We start from the raw sequence: 13,830 nt of genomic DNA, 5'->3' as shown, positions 1-13,830 counted from the left end.
TTGTGAAAGGCAGTAAAATGTAAATAAATTCTACCATGGACAAACTCCTAATGAGCTGCTTTTTGACAGCAGGACCTAAAGGACAGATTGCTTTTTTCTTTTTTTTTAATTCCAGGAAGATGCATGTGATAAAAGTAACAAGGGAAAGCTGTGGGGGGTTCCATTTAACACCAGAGACACCAGTTGTGCTTGCTCCCACTCTGATTTTTAGGACAAGATGTCTAACAGAGGTCTTATTGGCATGAGTATGATCCCATGCGTCTTGTTTCTGGGAAGGACACAACAGTGAGCTAGATCCAAACTGGGATAAATCATTTAAGGCAGAAACGGAGGCAGAAGGCAGGCAGTGCTGAGGACAGCTGGAGCCCAGAACACACTTCAAGTGTTACACACAGCAAGAGAGATGTAACACTGTGTTAACTCCCGGAATGACTCAAAACGTCCCGCTCTGAAGAAAGTAGGCTTACTTCTTTAATCTTTTTTGTCTGTTTCTTCAAGGAGAAATCAAACTCAAATGGGGTTCACTAAATCTCTGTTTTCAGATCAGTCACAACCTCTTAGGCGCAGGCATGCAAACTCACCCAATCTGCACAAAACTCACAAAAAACACAGACTGGAAGGAACTGTCCTTTGGCGTCTCCTGAGTCCAAATGTGCTCATTACTGACCACTCTCCTTTCGTTTTCCACACACCAACTAAATCTCATTTCAGAATTATTTGTTCTTTCTTTGCTTCAGAAATGTCACAAAAGGCAAAGTCGAAGGGATATCAAAGTTATGTTAGCATTAAAGCATTCTCTCCTTTTTTGCCTCAAAACTGAGGGATTTTCCATCTTTCCCACTGTCCTTGACAACATCATCTCACAGCTTGTCAATGACAGTTTTATTTGAAGATGTTTGGATTTGAATTCGTTCTTTCATTTTATCACTTCATTGAATTATCAGTCGCAGTTTTGAAAGCAGGCGCGTTTCACAGCTGGACAGAAACTTGGGGAGACAGATTACTCAGTCACAACCATGAGCTCAGATGGCCTCCATCACTGTGTGCTCCTGCAATCACCCCTAATTACCAAGTCTGTCGAACATATTTTTTAGCTTCCCCCCCAAAAAAACAAACAAGATAAGGGAATCACAAAGGACAGAAAACAAAGAGAAACAGTCCTGATCAACTCCCCCCAGAAGTCAAAGCTTTATAATCTGCTCTCCTTCACCTGCAGCCTCTCAGAAAAATCCTTTTCGTTTCTTCCTGAAAATTACCTGATCTGGAAGGTAAGTTGCTATATTCTAAAGCTTCTAAGATAACTAGATATCAATATTTTTTCTAAGCATGCACGGGACACATGTTGCACCAGAAAGAACTGAAGTGGAAAAATGGGCCTACACACAGAGCGCTTCAGAGACAAGAATACCATCATCCTGACAGATTGACATGGTAACCATGTAGGGAAGTGCACTGAAGACCAAGAACAGGTGGCATCTTTATACAAATGGTTGTGGGAGTGTAGAACAAGCTACCCCGCCATATCGCTACATCTGATACCTAGTCTTTATTCAAAGATGAGAACCAATTAATACAGTAGCTTCCTCTCCTATGGAATGGCCTCCTATTTTTTGTACTCTTTCTATGGTCACCCATTAGAAGGCTGAAGGTTTTCCTTGTTAAAAACAACAAAAACACTTGAACAGATCTGGGTCCAATTATTAGCACCTTGTATGCACTTTCCTGTGTTTCCACAAACTCTTAACAGTGGCCTTTTCTAAGTGAAATGTGTTCCCATCAGTATATTCCCTTATCTCTGTCCTTCTTCAGTAAACTACATTAGAAACCCAGGTTGTCATGGAGGGGACAATTTGGCATGTCTCACTGTAACAGCATATCCAAATGAGGAGTGAGACGGTGTCTATGGCAAAGCAGGGAACCGGAAGCTTATTTCTCAGAGAAAAAAAAAAACGTGGGCTGTTACTTACTGTCTTCTTCTTCTCTTTGAGAGGGTGAGATCTCTCTGCTGTCAAATGCAGCTTCTAAATTGCCTATAAATAACACACTGCCAGTACAAGGAGTGAGAACCACCCCCTCATTCCAAAACAGCATTGCTCTTTCATTCATTTAAAGTAAGGCTCAATTCTTTTTCTTTTTAATAAGGAGAGAGGGGTAAAACAGGATTTTCGGCCTCCAGGCTACCCATGAGTTCATTCCAGACGCTTTTAGTTCACGTCTAATTAAAAGACCCATATTTTTTTTAGAAAAAAAGTTTTATATTTCAGACTGACTGACTCAGTGCTGGAAATAATTAATACAAATCTGAATTGGAATAAGCATTACTTTTGGAAAGACTTGGAAGGACTGTAGGATGTCTTGTGAAGTAGTAAATTAATGATACAACTAATTTTTTGGCAGTATGGTCAAAATACTGTTAAAAACAATTACAGCACACTCGTTTCCTGTAGCACTGAATGAGTAACCACTTCTGCGTTGGGATAATGTCTCATCACTGCTTTTATGCAAATATTCAAACACATCTTTCTGTGTTACCTCTAACACAAAAGAGTATCTACATGTTTATGTAGCAAACGTAATACTATCTAAATATCAGCCAAGCTGGTTTTCAGATTCGAGTATTACTTTTTTTTTGGAGAGGAGAGTGGAGACACAGTTTTTTTAAGTGTTTCTAGCCAGAAAAACAGTAACTTTTGGTAAAAAGCAAATGCAAAAGCAAGCCAGTCTTATACAAGTCACCCATTAGGACTCACAAATCCTGCTTTCAATAGAAGTGACAGCAGATGCCTTGAGTGGTCACAGACAGCAAATTGCGCACATAAGCAGAGCAACAGCAATCAAGGAATTACTCTTGCAGCTATCCAAACCTCTTTTAACTCCACTCTAGGGTATGGTCACCTCTCAGCACATCTTCATCTCAATTCCCCACATGCAGCCCATTGTTTCCAGGAGGAAGATAAATCAGACTTCAGAGATGGAACCTCTTTAAGTAAGTTCACCACTGACATAACTTGATCCGCCCAAAGTCTTAGCACTAAAAATGCCACCAGTATGATTTTTCAGTAGAGCTAAAGGAGTTAATGAAAGGAAACTGAAGTTTATCAGATCAATGTGATTCACTGTAAGATAACATAATGTAGTAAAGCAGTCGTGACCAAGTAATGACCAATTAATGAGACAGAACAGATTTATTCATTAATTCAGATGGTAAGTGTAGGGATATCCAAGATCCTAGACCTAGTGAACACTGACCACAACAGTGACAGGAAACAGCCTGTCACAGCCACAGCAGCCAATACTGAGGTCTACTCTTCACATACAGTCCAGTACACTAGAGCCATGGATAACAGCTACAGCATATACACACAGTCTTCATGGAGCTACTACACATTCTTAAAAATAGCCCTGGAATAAAAAACATAGCTATCAGGATCCATGGACGAAAGGTGCACTGTAAATGTGGAGAAATACATATTAAACTATTTTGTAAATTGCTCTTCCATTTTAAATATCAACCTATCATTTGATTTTCTATAGCTCTCTTTGCAACAGTCGGAGAGCATTACAGAACTGTACAGCGGTTGACAGCATTGTACAGCAACAGTCAACATGTGGGCAAGGAGGAGAGGAAAACAAAAACTGCCAGTGGAAAAAATGAAAACTCTGGGGGTCTCAGGCCCAGTGATTGTTCCCTTTCCATTTTTGCGTAAATGTGTAAATGCGCTCAGATATGATCATTTTCCAATCCAGTTAATTTGGATTTTAAAAGAACCTGGATGCATTTATAGAAAAGAAAATACCCAAAACAATTCTGTATCTATTAAAACACAAGAGCACTAGCTGAAAGGACAACTCTGCAATGCATAGGCTGTCTGCTTCAGTTCAACAAAGACAATTTCTTTTGCAGGTCTCACTAAAAGGCATTTACAGTATTTCAAAAAGAGTGGACTGTGCATTAATGGTCACACACTGCAGCCTTACGTATCACAACACATTAACTATGACTCAAGACCATGTCATAAAAAAAGTGTAAATTAACTTCTTAATAAAGGAATAAAAGCTGAATCTAAACATTCAAAAACAGCATGAGCCATAGGTACAGTACATGTATATATACTTACCTTCTTCGTCTTCTCAAGCCTCACGGCGAATGGATGAATCAATTGTTAAATTAAGCATAAATAACATTTTTTCCCCACTTATTTTTCATGTAGTCTCAAAAATAATCTAAAGTATTCCATTTTCCCCTTATAAAAATGTAAAGCCTTAAGAAGTTTCTTCTGTGAAAATAATTGTATTACTATCTAATGTCACAACTGCAAGACATCCATGCAACACGACAAAAGATATAGTTCCAATTTAAATTAATCGGAAAAAAGCTGAAAGTAAGAGAAAATTGGATAGGGAAATCCAAAGCGTCTAATTAAATTCACATAAAAAATTATAAAAAGCTCCCTTATCATAAAAAAACGACCTGCCTTGTTATATAGAAGCCAGAGGCCCACTTGCAAGGAGCACAGGTGGCTCTACATCTATTTAATTTTCTCCTAAAAATATGGAAAGAAATTTTGAAAACCACGCATTCTTTTTTATTTTTTCATCAGCCTGTTTTCATCAGCCCGGGCTATGTCAATATCCCCATTCCCCAAGCAACTGGCCCAGTACCACTGGGAGAAGAGTGGGCTCGAGCCAGACAGGCCAAGCTTGGTTTACAATGCAACAGCGCCCCTCTTTGATGTATTGGGCACCCGCGGGCCCTGCCAGCGAGAGCCATGCTCACTCCGCGGAACTGTACAGTATGTGCAACTTGGAAGCCAATTTCAAAGGAAAATGGGCACTCTCCTGACCTCCCAAATCAGCTGGTACCAGTGACGCAGAGGTTAGCCACAGTGAGTAACTGCCTGTTCCAAATTGCAGGACAGAAAAGAAAAAGAAGAAACAAACCCAAACTAAATTAAAAGAATAAAAACATAAAAACTCATTTTACCAAGAGCACCAGGCAGTGCTGGTGGAAGAACATAAAGAGGTTGCAGCTTTGTAGAGACACCCTGACACAATCTTTAGAATAGCATTGCAGGGAAATATTAAAGTTAACACAATGCTGCTGCTATACTGTCAGCTTGGGATTCTGTAACAATCTGACGTCTTAATTATGTGTACTGTATAAAACATCCCCAAAGAAAACGCAATAGAAACACAATGAGCATTTCAAAGGTCATGTCTGAATGTCAAAAAATAACTAAACTCCACTCTTCCAATAATGTTGTAAACACCTTCCTAAAACATTTCCTTTAGAATAACCAAACTACAACCTTCAGACAACATTTGGAAATATTGTTACAGTGTTAGAGATTGTCTATGAATTAGAAGGGTATCCTCCTTTTCACAAAAAGGGAATCACGCCCAGTGCATTCAGTAAAGGCATTTGGACAGCAGGCTTAGCTCTGTAGTCCAGGGTGAGGTGCTTCTGACGCGACAGGGTGTGGCAGGTCTTTGTTGATCAGAATGTCTCGCCACTTAGCAGAAAAAAAGCAACTCATGTGACATGGCAAGTACCTACCATGTCACAGCCTACAGAGATTCCAAATGGGCTCGTTCACAGTCCCCAGGATAAACACTGCCTTCTTGCCCAGATTCCCTTGAAAGCAACTACTTGATATCTAATAACCTGATGCCGTATTTGCTGTTTTTTTTGTACGCCAAGGTGGTTCATTTTAAGATGGCATGTCCCAGAGTCAGACGACGACAGGATCTCTGCTGCCCCCTACCTGTCAGAGTCGGCATGCGTGATGGCGATGCGTGGTGGGATGCGCAGGGGCAGGGTGGTAGGCCTCTGCATGCTGTCCAGGATTTCAGGGGAACGTGCCCTGTCCCGCGGCCGCCAGGAAGGCACCTGCAGGCTCCCAGACAGCTTGCGGCGGCCCCGGCGGAGCTCAGCGCCCAGCGTGCTGCCGGAGGTGTAGGAGCGGCTATAGCGGCCAGGCTCCAGGGTGTCTCTGCTCTTCTGCAGGGAGAGAGGAGAAGAGTAAGGGACGAGCACACCTACGTCACAGACAGCACGTTCCATTAAATATCCTAAAGCACTCTACAAAAAATAAATAATGCAATTGCTCTGAACTGCACAATGCAGAGGAAAGGTGCATCCAAACTCACGGTAGTTTTTAAACAGTGAAACAAGCCAGTGTGCGAAAACAGCAGTGCTCAACTGCCCAACTTGAGACACATGATCAAGTAGGTTTTTACTGATCTCTTTACAGTGCAACTTCCCAGGGTTACCAATGAAAAGAAAAGATTATGTTTTTTTCAAGTGAGGAAACAACTAGGGTCACTGGATACAACTAACCTGTACCAACTAACATATTTGTCTCTGCCAGAAGCAAGAACAGCTGGAACAGGAGCTGGGTGTGTATCCCAACGGATTGTGACATATTTGCAGCCCCATCCCGTCCTATTTTTCCTGCGGAAAGGCCCTCAGCTGAGGCGATGTTGAGTGTAATGGTGTGTGGGATTGAACTGCATGTTCCACTAGTTTGTCTCCTGCTCCTCAACTAGACCATGCATTGCCCACCACCTGAGAGAATCTATTAATTTGTATGCCTGCAGCTCAATTAAACACATAAAAGCTCAGGTGGCAAGCAGGAAGATTCTGACATTGTTTTATGATTCAAACATTGCTTCTATGGCATGTCTCTATATAGAGGGATGCAAGTGAAACAACTCCATTCTTCCCCCAGAGAAAGTATTGATGGATCTGTGTTTATAAAGTTGCCTAAAAACATATCTCATAAAAAGAACATCATGATCATGTTGTTGTCTCCATCTCTGGCTAGGAGCCACGGTGTTTCCACACCTGATGCCTGGCAAGTGACATTTTGTAGTAAGACGTAATCTATCCACCCTCTTCTCTGCCTTGTCCCTCTTGCAGTCCCTCTGTTTCTTTAGGCATCTCTTGGCTTTTGCACTGAAGAAAGACAGACGACCAAATAGCTTTAAGCATCATCTCAGTTATAATGCTTAATCCCCCTGAGTTGTGACTATCTGGCCGCTCAGAGGAAAAACCTTGCCTTTGTATGCAATCGAAAAAGAAGCAAAGTGAGAGAGCACAGAAAAGGAGAGCCAGAGTTGAGGAGGCTCAAATAGACTCTTTTCTTTTTTTTATCTGTGACTACGAAATAGTCTGGGCTCAGGACTGAGATGGGTATCAGCTAATGGAAGGACCTCTTCAGAATCACAGAGGATCAGGGGCTCTCAGGCTTTCTGGTTCTGCTCTCGGATGTCGCGGCAGATGTCTGTCATTTCTGAAGTGGCTCCAAAAATAATTTCATTACAAGGCGCACAAATGCACACAGGAGACACAATGATGGAAGATAAATATTGAAACTGAAAATGTGGAAAAATAAAAAAGGCACGGAAAAAAAACTAACTAGTAGTGTCCCTTCAGCTGTCCAATAAAGTGTCCACACGTCTAGCACGTCTTGAATCAGGCAGCTCCGTTTAATATTGGGAATGATCAATCTAACCACTTGCAGTAGAAAAGTCAGGGAACATAAATTACATACTGAGATGCCTAAATCTGTACAATTTTAAATTCTCTATAAACTCTTTGGGGATTCCACAGATTTGGCCCAAGTAGAATCAGAACTTTACCACCCAGAAATCTCCACAAGCAGTAACTCATGGCTACTTTCTGCTTAATGGAGGCTATTGATTATACTCAAATGAGAGCTGTTCAGGATTACTGTGATTACAGGATTGGGTCAGTCTTGATTAAGTGCAACCACTACAGTGCAAAGTTTCACATCCTTCCAAATCTCTGCTGAAAGGCTAGCTCTCCAACAGGTCTTTGCTCCAAAATGACAACTGTATAAATCTGAGATACTGAGATCTGGCTTTAACCCACTCACTCAAGGGGACAACAGTCTGGCCATGAGTACTAGCACCCACCAGAACCCACACGATAGTTAGGATGAACCACAATTTCAAACTGTATGTTTTTCACATGTCCACACAAAACAATGAACACCTGTTACCTGTATATACAGTATATTTCATTGGATACACTCAAGAGTTAGCCCTCTGCTCCTGAACTGCTATTAGAATGCCAATAAACCTAGTTTAAAGCCAAAGAAAACCTATTCAATATATTTTGGTGTCCAAGGATGCTGAAGGTCATCTTAAACTATGCTAGTGAAATCAGTACACACCAGACGCTTCTGAGCTTGTGTATTAAGTCTCTTTTGCTTCTGGATGTTTTCTTTTTCTGCTTCGATGAGCCTGCGTGAAACTTGCACAGTGCTGGGGAGAAGAAGCATGACAACAGCAATCCCCAATGAAAAATTTCTCAGGAGCCACGTCTCTTCCCCTGTGTCTTACACGATTAATAGCGTTAGTGCAGAAATTGAATTGGTGTCTCTGATCGATTTTCTTTTTGCCTTCACAGTTCATAGCCATTAAATTGCAAAGAAAGGCTGTAAATGCATTTTTTGGGTGAAGATGTGATTATATCACCTGTAAATGTCAGAGCAATTAAAAATCCATATGCTGCCCTTCAATAAACAAGAAGTTTACTCTCAATAAATGTTTCTGTAAAAAATACAATCCATTGTCAGGTCCAATGGAGTGCTCTACTGTTTGCAAATGACACATTATATATGCAGTCTATTAACACTGGATTGCACGAAATCACTGAATCAAACGTTCAGTAATAATCATTAAATTAATCATTAGTAATGGACAGATCAAATTACTGGAAGTCTATTAATGTTATGTTAATATATTTCAAGTGACAAGAGTTTAAAAATGGAACACCTATTTGAAACTGTTACCCCTTGGGCTTTGATACACTTTCTCCTTGTAGTTTTATTAGTACAGCATAGCTTTATGTCCTTCTGAAACAAACCCAAAGGAAGAACACGTCAACAAATGTTCAGCAATGATATATGTCACGATTGTAAACCCCTGCTCTTAAGGATCCTCCAGCGCTCCAGCCCTTCCTCGTTTACCTGATCTCCTGCACCTGCCACCTGTTCCAGCGCCCCCTTTAAAAGCCAGACGCTCCTACCAATCTGGGCTCAGCTGTGGAAGATGGACGCCCAAAGCCCGCCTACCAGCGAGTCCAGGAGGGGCTCAGCAGCATAGGCTTCACAACAGTGTCCTGACCACCTGGGTCCAGGGCTGGGAGCGCCTGGCCCCGTTACCCTTTTTAATTCACCCGACCCTTCGCCGGATCCCGCTCCGGCTTTTAACTCAGTCTAGTCTTTGTCAAGGATGGACCACCCAGCTCAGGACATTTGCCTCCCTCTGGATTTCTTTATGATCACCCTTCGGACTTGTTTGCCTTGGACCACGCCCCCCCCACCCCCCTCCCCCGAGCACCGGCCCCCTTGTTCTTCCAGCCCCGATCCTAGTCCTTTTTTCCCTGTTTGTCTCACTCCCCTCTGGATTTTGCCGTCTCCATAGGGTCCTGAAAGACGCTTCGTGAAAATATACTGATTTCTTTTATTATCTGTGAAATTATATCTTGGCATACAGCCTTGAAAAACAATTTGAGAACCAGATTTTCATATCTGCTTATTTATCAAGGAGATTTTATTTTATTATTTGATTTTGTGTATCCGTCCCTCTGCCAATACAGGGTTATTCATCTCTCCTCCCAGTATTCATCCCTTTGGATCTCTCAGACAGCTCATTGCTTTCACCAGCTTCTGCCTCGTCCTTCAGCATTCGTGAGCTCTAATAGCCGGGGTGTCGAAGGTTCAAGCTAGGTTCAAGACAGTGCAGCTGCAACCTGCCAGGCAGAGCAATGCAGACACATTATGGCATGGCGTGTTGAGTGCAGCTCGATTGCTGCGATTCTTTAAATATTACATTAAAAAAGTGGAAACTCAAAGAAAAAGCAGCAGTTACATTCCTGACAGTGTAATAATGCATTTCCTGCATGTTGCTCCCTTCAGCTCCCATTTTCTCAAAGTGTTTTTTTTTTTTTTCTGTGTCCACTTTTTTGAAAGATAGTGAAGATAAGCTTCCTCTTGCCATTGGATTTAAAAACCTGGGGGAGAGCCAGAGCCATCTAGTGGTGGAAGCAGACAAAGCAGAGGAAATTCCTGTACAACTAGTGCTGGGGAGAACCATTTTAATCATGTTTGCTTGATTAATAATTAGGTAATCTCTCACAAAAGGCATGATACTGAGGAAGAACAAGGATAAATGTTACATTGTAGTGCACACTGTTGCACTACAAGACTAACAAAGAATTTATCAAAAAGGATTAAACAGAAACACCTAGTACAGTATCTCCTAACTTTAACAGACTAATAGCAGTTGTCATGTTAACTTCACCGACTGTCCATTTACCAGAGTTTGTCTGTTTGGGGGGGACTCCGCTGTTGCCTGATCTCCAACCAAAATTCTGCTTCACCAGATTCTGTCCGTTGCTTCTGAAATCCGTCGAAAGTGAAGTCCATTAAAGCAAGGAGATACTGTACTGCACTGCCATTACAAATTCACACACATAAAAACAATCAATCTTCAGAGTTAATCAAAAGGTATATTTCAGTAAACTTAAACAGATCACAAAAAGACCTTACATGAACTTCTATCATTTCTATACAGAAAAGCTGAAGGCACTACACAGGAACAAATGCACACAAAACACACGAGAAGAGAAGAGCAGGAAAACAAGCCCTTTTCTTCCAGTTCAAACACACGTGTTGTGTTTCATGACGACGGTGGTATTTAAAAAAAACAAAAGATGAAGCTCAGCTTTGTTGATTAACGTGGTACAACCCAGCTGTGTCTTGCCAAATGTAGCTTTTATGAGTCTGCCAAGGCAAATTAACATAATAAAGATAATTTATTTCAAAGCCTTTTTTAACACTTTCTGGTACTCTCAGGGGGTAGAACTAAATCCCATTTTAGAATCCCCTGAGAATCCTCAGTATTCTGGCAGATATTATGGTCAAGGATAAACAGCAATGCTATCCCTGTTTCTTTACTAAAACAAATCCGTAAAAACGAATGGAAATACTGGCAGACTTCCAATAACAAGGAATGAGAAAGAGTTACCATTTGTCTAACCATTGCACATACATCAAAATATTTACAAGAGCCCAAGGCTGTATCCTGCACAGGCCACATTTAAAATGGACAGAAACAGAGATATATTTACACATTAAGCATTTCTCTGTATGTGAAACCCTCAATGCTATATCAGGATATAGAAAGTAAAAAATAGTAAGGTACAGAAATGAATGCTTGGGAATACCTGGGGAATGTTCTAATTCTAATTTCCACAAGGTATCTCTTGGTCAGGTCTGAATCTGAAATTTCACTCTGCTTTACCAGAAACAATAAATCCACCTGTCTCTTTTAGCTGAAGTGCTTTAAAGGAGTTTCAGATCCCAGTTTTTGGGGCCCTCGGGGGTGAGTTTCCTAGCCATGGCAAGTCCTTCACTTACACATGGCAGATATGAACATGCCATTTGATCCCGAAACAGTTAGAAGGGGGAAGGCAAAGCGAATTTAAAGGATACTCATTGAGCAAGATCATTGAGCAAATAGACACTAAAGCCACTCTCAACATAGTAACGATGTGGAATGTGGGGGTCATTCCTTGTTGGGACCAGGTAGGAATCAAACCCTGGGAAGGACAATTTTATAGCAGATAACCAAACCTATTGTGCGTGTCTTAGGGAAAAAGAAACTCCACACAGATTGGGATACCAGTCTAAGAGAACAAAGCACTAACCACCACTTCATCCCTTGAACCAATGAAGGCTTTCCCCGTTGCATATCTCTGAGGAGTCCAGAAAATGACGAGTTAATCAGACAGACAAAAATCATACGTAACATAATTCGACCCAAAACAAATTAGACAACCAAGAAGCTAGAAAATTATGACAAAAATTTATCTCTGAATCTTTTCTTTACTCTACTTGACTTGCAATCCCTTAAGCCAAATTGGGTGTGTCAAATTTCCAAAAATAGGCATCATAAAGGCATTGTTTTACTAACTGTAAGGTCCCCCAGGAACTCTTGTGTCAGGCAGTTTTACAGTGACAGATGTTGGCAGATGTCGACCGTACTGTGTATCAAGGCATGTCAGTGTGACAAACTGTCTGGCCCTGGCTGCCCTCTGCATCTGGAGAATTCTCAGGGGGCAGAGGGATGTGTGGCTCACTACTGCTACCCTGCTGTCTGTATCACTCCGAATTCCCTATTGGAACTTTGGAATACCTTTGGGCTCTACAGCTAATGTCAGCATAGTGCTAAAACTGTCCACAGTATCAGGAAACTAGAAACTAGAGAATATAGATTGGCTGTGGTTCCTTACAACAGGAATGTAAGCCAGTGAGTGCATCAGTTATTAAAAGGAATAGCAGAAATGTTGTTTTCTTTTTCACATGCCTTTTTTCTTGTTGCATTTCAAGTTATAAATCATGTTATTTTCTGATTTGGTTTTGTGTGTTAAGACTCAAAAAAAAAACAGGCATCAATCACAGGGCCAGGTTTCAATTTACAAAACAGACCATAGGCCAAAGTCCAGGATTAGTGTAGACCAAGTGGAGTGAAGAGGACCATCCTTATTATCTGATTTTCTTCTTCTGAACATTCATATTTTCGACACACAAAACACTAGTATTAAACACTGTGACTAAGTCCAGTGCCTGGCGTCACTTCTTCTGCTGGTATTTTTGGAATAGTGTCTAGCAACTCTAGCAGAAAAAAGTGGTCAAGTGTGTGAACAGCAAACAGACCTTGTACGCAACCTTCAAATGTTGCCGTCAATTTTATTGTGCCTCTAAGAGATGTCAGTTTTTTGTCAAGCTCAGACCAAAAACGTAATGAATTTTGATAATAGTGTTGTGCTAGCTACTGTCAGCCAAGAAGAACCTGCTCCCTGCTTCCATCCTGTCTAGCATTAATCCATTATCAGAGAAGAATGACTAAATCACAGCACTGACTCCCACCAGCACTGAATCAATAAAGAAGAAAATGGGAATCAGAAATCTGTATAATCTACTTCTGAAGTTCAATTATTTCAAAAAACAACTTTTCATTATTTACAGTATACAGATTTCATTTCAGAACAAAAGAATAACAAACCTTTCAGCTGCAAAGCTTTTATTAAGAGCTGATGGCCTCCCTGCAGGTGATAAGGTTGGATCATTTGTCCGGACCTTGTTTTGTGAAATTTCTATAATTAAGAGATGGTTCTGAGAATTGTTGAACTTCAGAAGTAAATTACCCAGAGTGCCCTCCTTGTTCTCTGCTGACACTGCTATTAATATTAACAATATCTACAGAAATTCAGCTATGCCCCAACATAGTGCAACTGGACTACCTTTTCTTTTGTTTTTCAAAGACCTTATCTGGCAAGGGAAGGAAAAATTAAGACTAATTAAAATAAATCATAATCAGATCTAATTGCTGTAATTGCTAAGCCTGTCGAAGTGAAATGCTTCTGGTAATAAGCCATTCTAGTTGCCGTTTGAACTACTTCCCTACGAGGCATCTCCAGCCAGCCTCATAGGAAAGGCTTGTGTCTCGTTCGTATCTGCAAACCACATTTGCATGCTCGAAGATGATTAAGATTCTTAATGAAAATGACCTCCATACAAACACCTTTGATTTCTATGCTAAATTAATTACTTGTGTGATAAGCTACACATTCTGGGACTTAAGAGGCCCCTGCAGGCTCAATCTGCAGTAAAACTCTATCCTGAGCTCCTGTTTACAGAACCTTTACTGTATTAAAAAAGAGAAGCCTCCACAATAGAGTTATGTGCAACTCAACACCCAGCACAAAATGGAGCAGCCATTTTAGCAAACTAA

The 13,830-nt window shown here is 40.9% G+C and overlaps 1 protein-coding gene across 1 annotated transcript in view; it reads right to left on the bottom strand.

Moving 5' to 3' along the window:
• Positions 1 to 13,830, bottom strand: part of LOC138241852 (3',5'-cyclic-AMP phosphodiesterase 4B-like) — a 50,126-nt gene that overhangs the window by 22,109 nt on the left and 14,187 nt on the right. The window contains exon 4 of the mRNA XM_069195798.1: positions 5,766 to 6,001. Coding sequence (XP_069051899.1) covers positions 5,766 to 6,001 — 236 coding nt within the window. The remainder of the gene's footprint in view (positions 1 to 5,765; positions 6,002 to 13,830) is intronic.

The sequence above is a fragment of the Lepisosteus oculatus genome, chromosome 11, assembly GCF_040954835.1.
Source record: "Lepisosteus oculatus isolate fLepOcu1 chromosome 11, fLepOcu1.hap2, whole genome shotgun sequence".
In the NCBI taxonomy this organism is placed as follows: Eukaryota; Metazoa; Chordata; class Actinopteri; order Semionotiformes; family Lepisosteidae; genus Lepisosteus; species Lepisosteus oculatus.
This window is presented reverse-complemented; position numbering and strand designations above follow the sequence as displayed.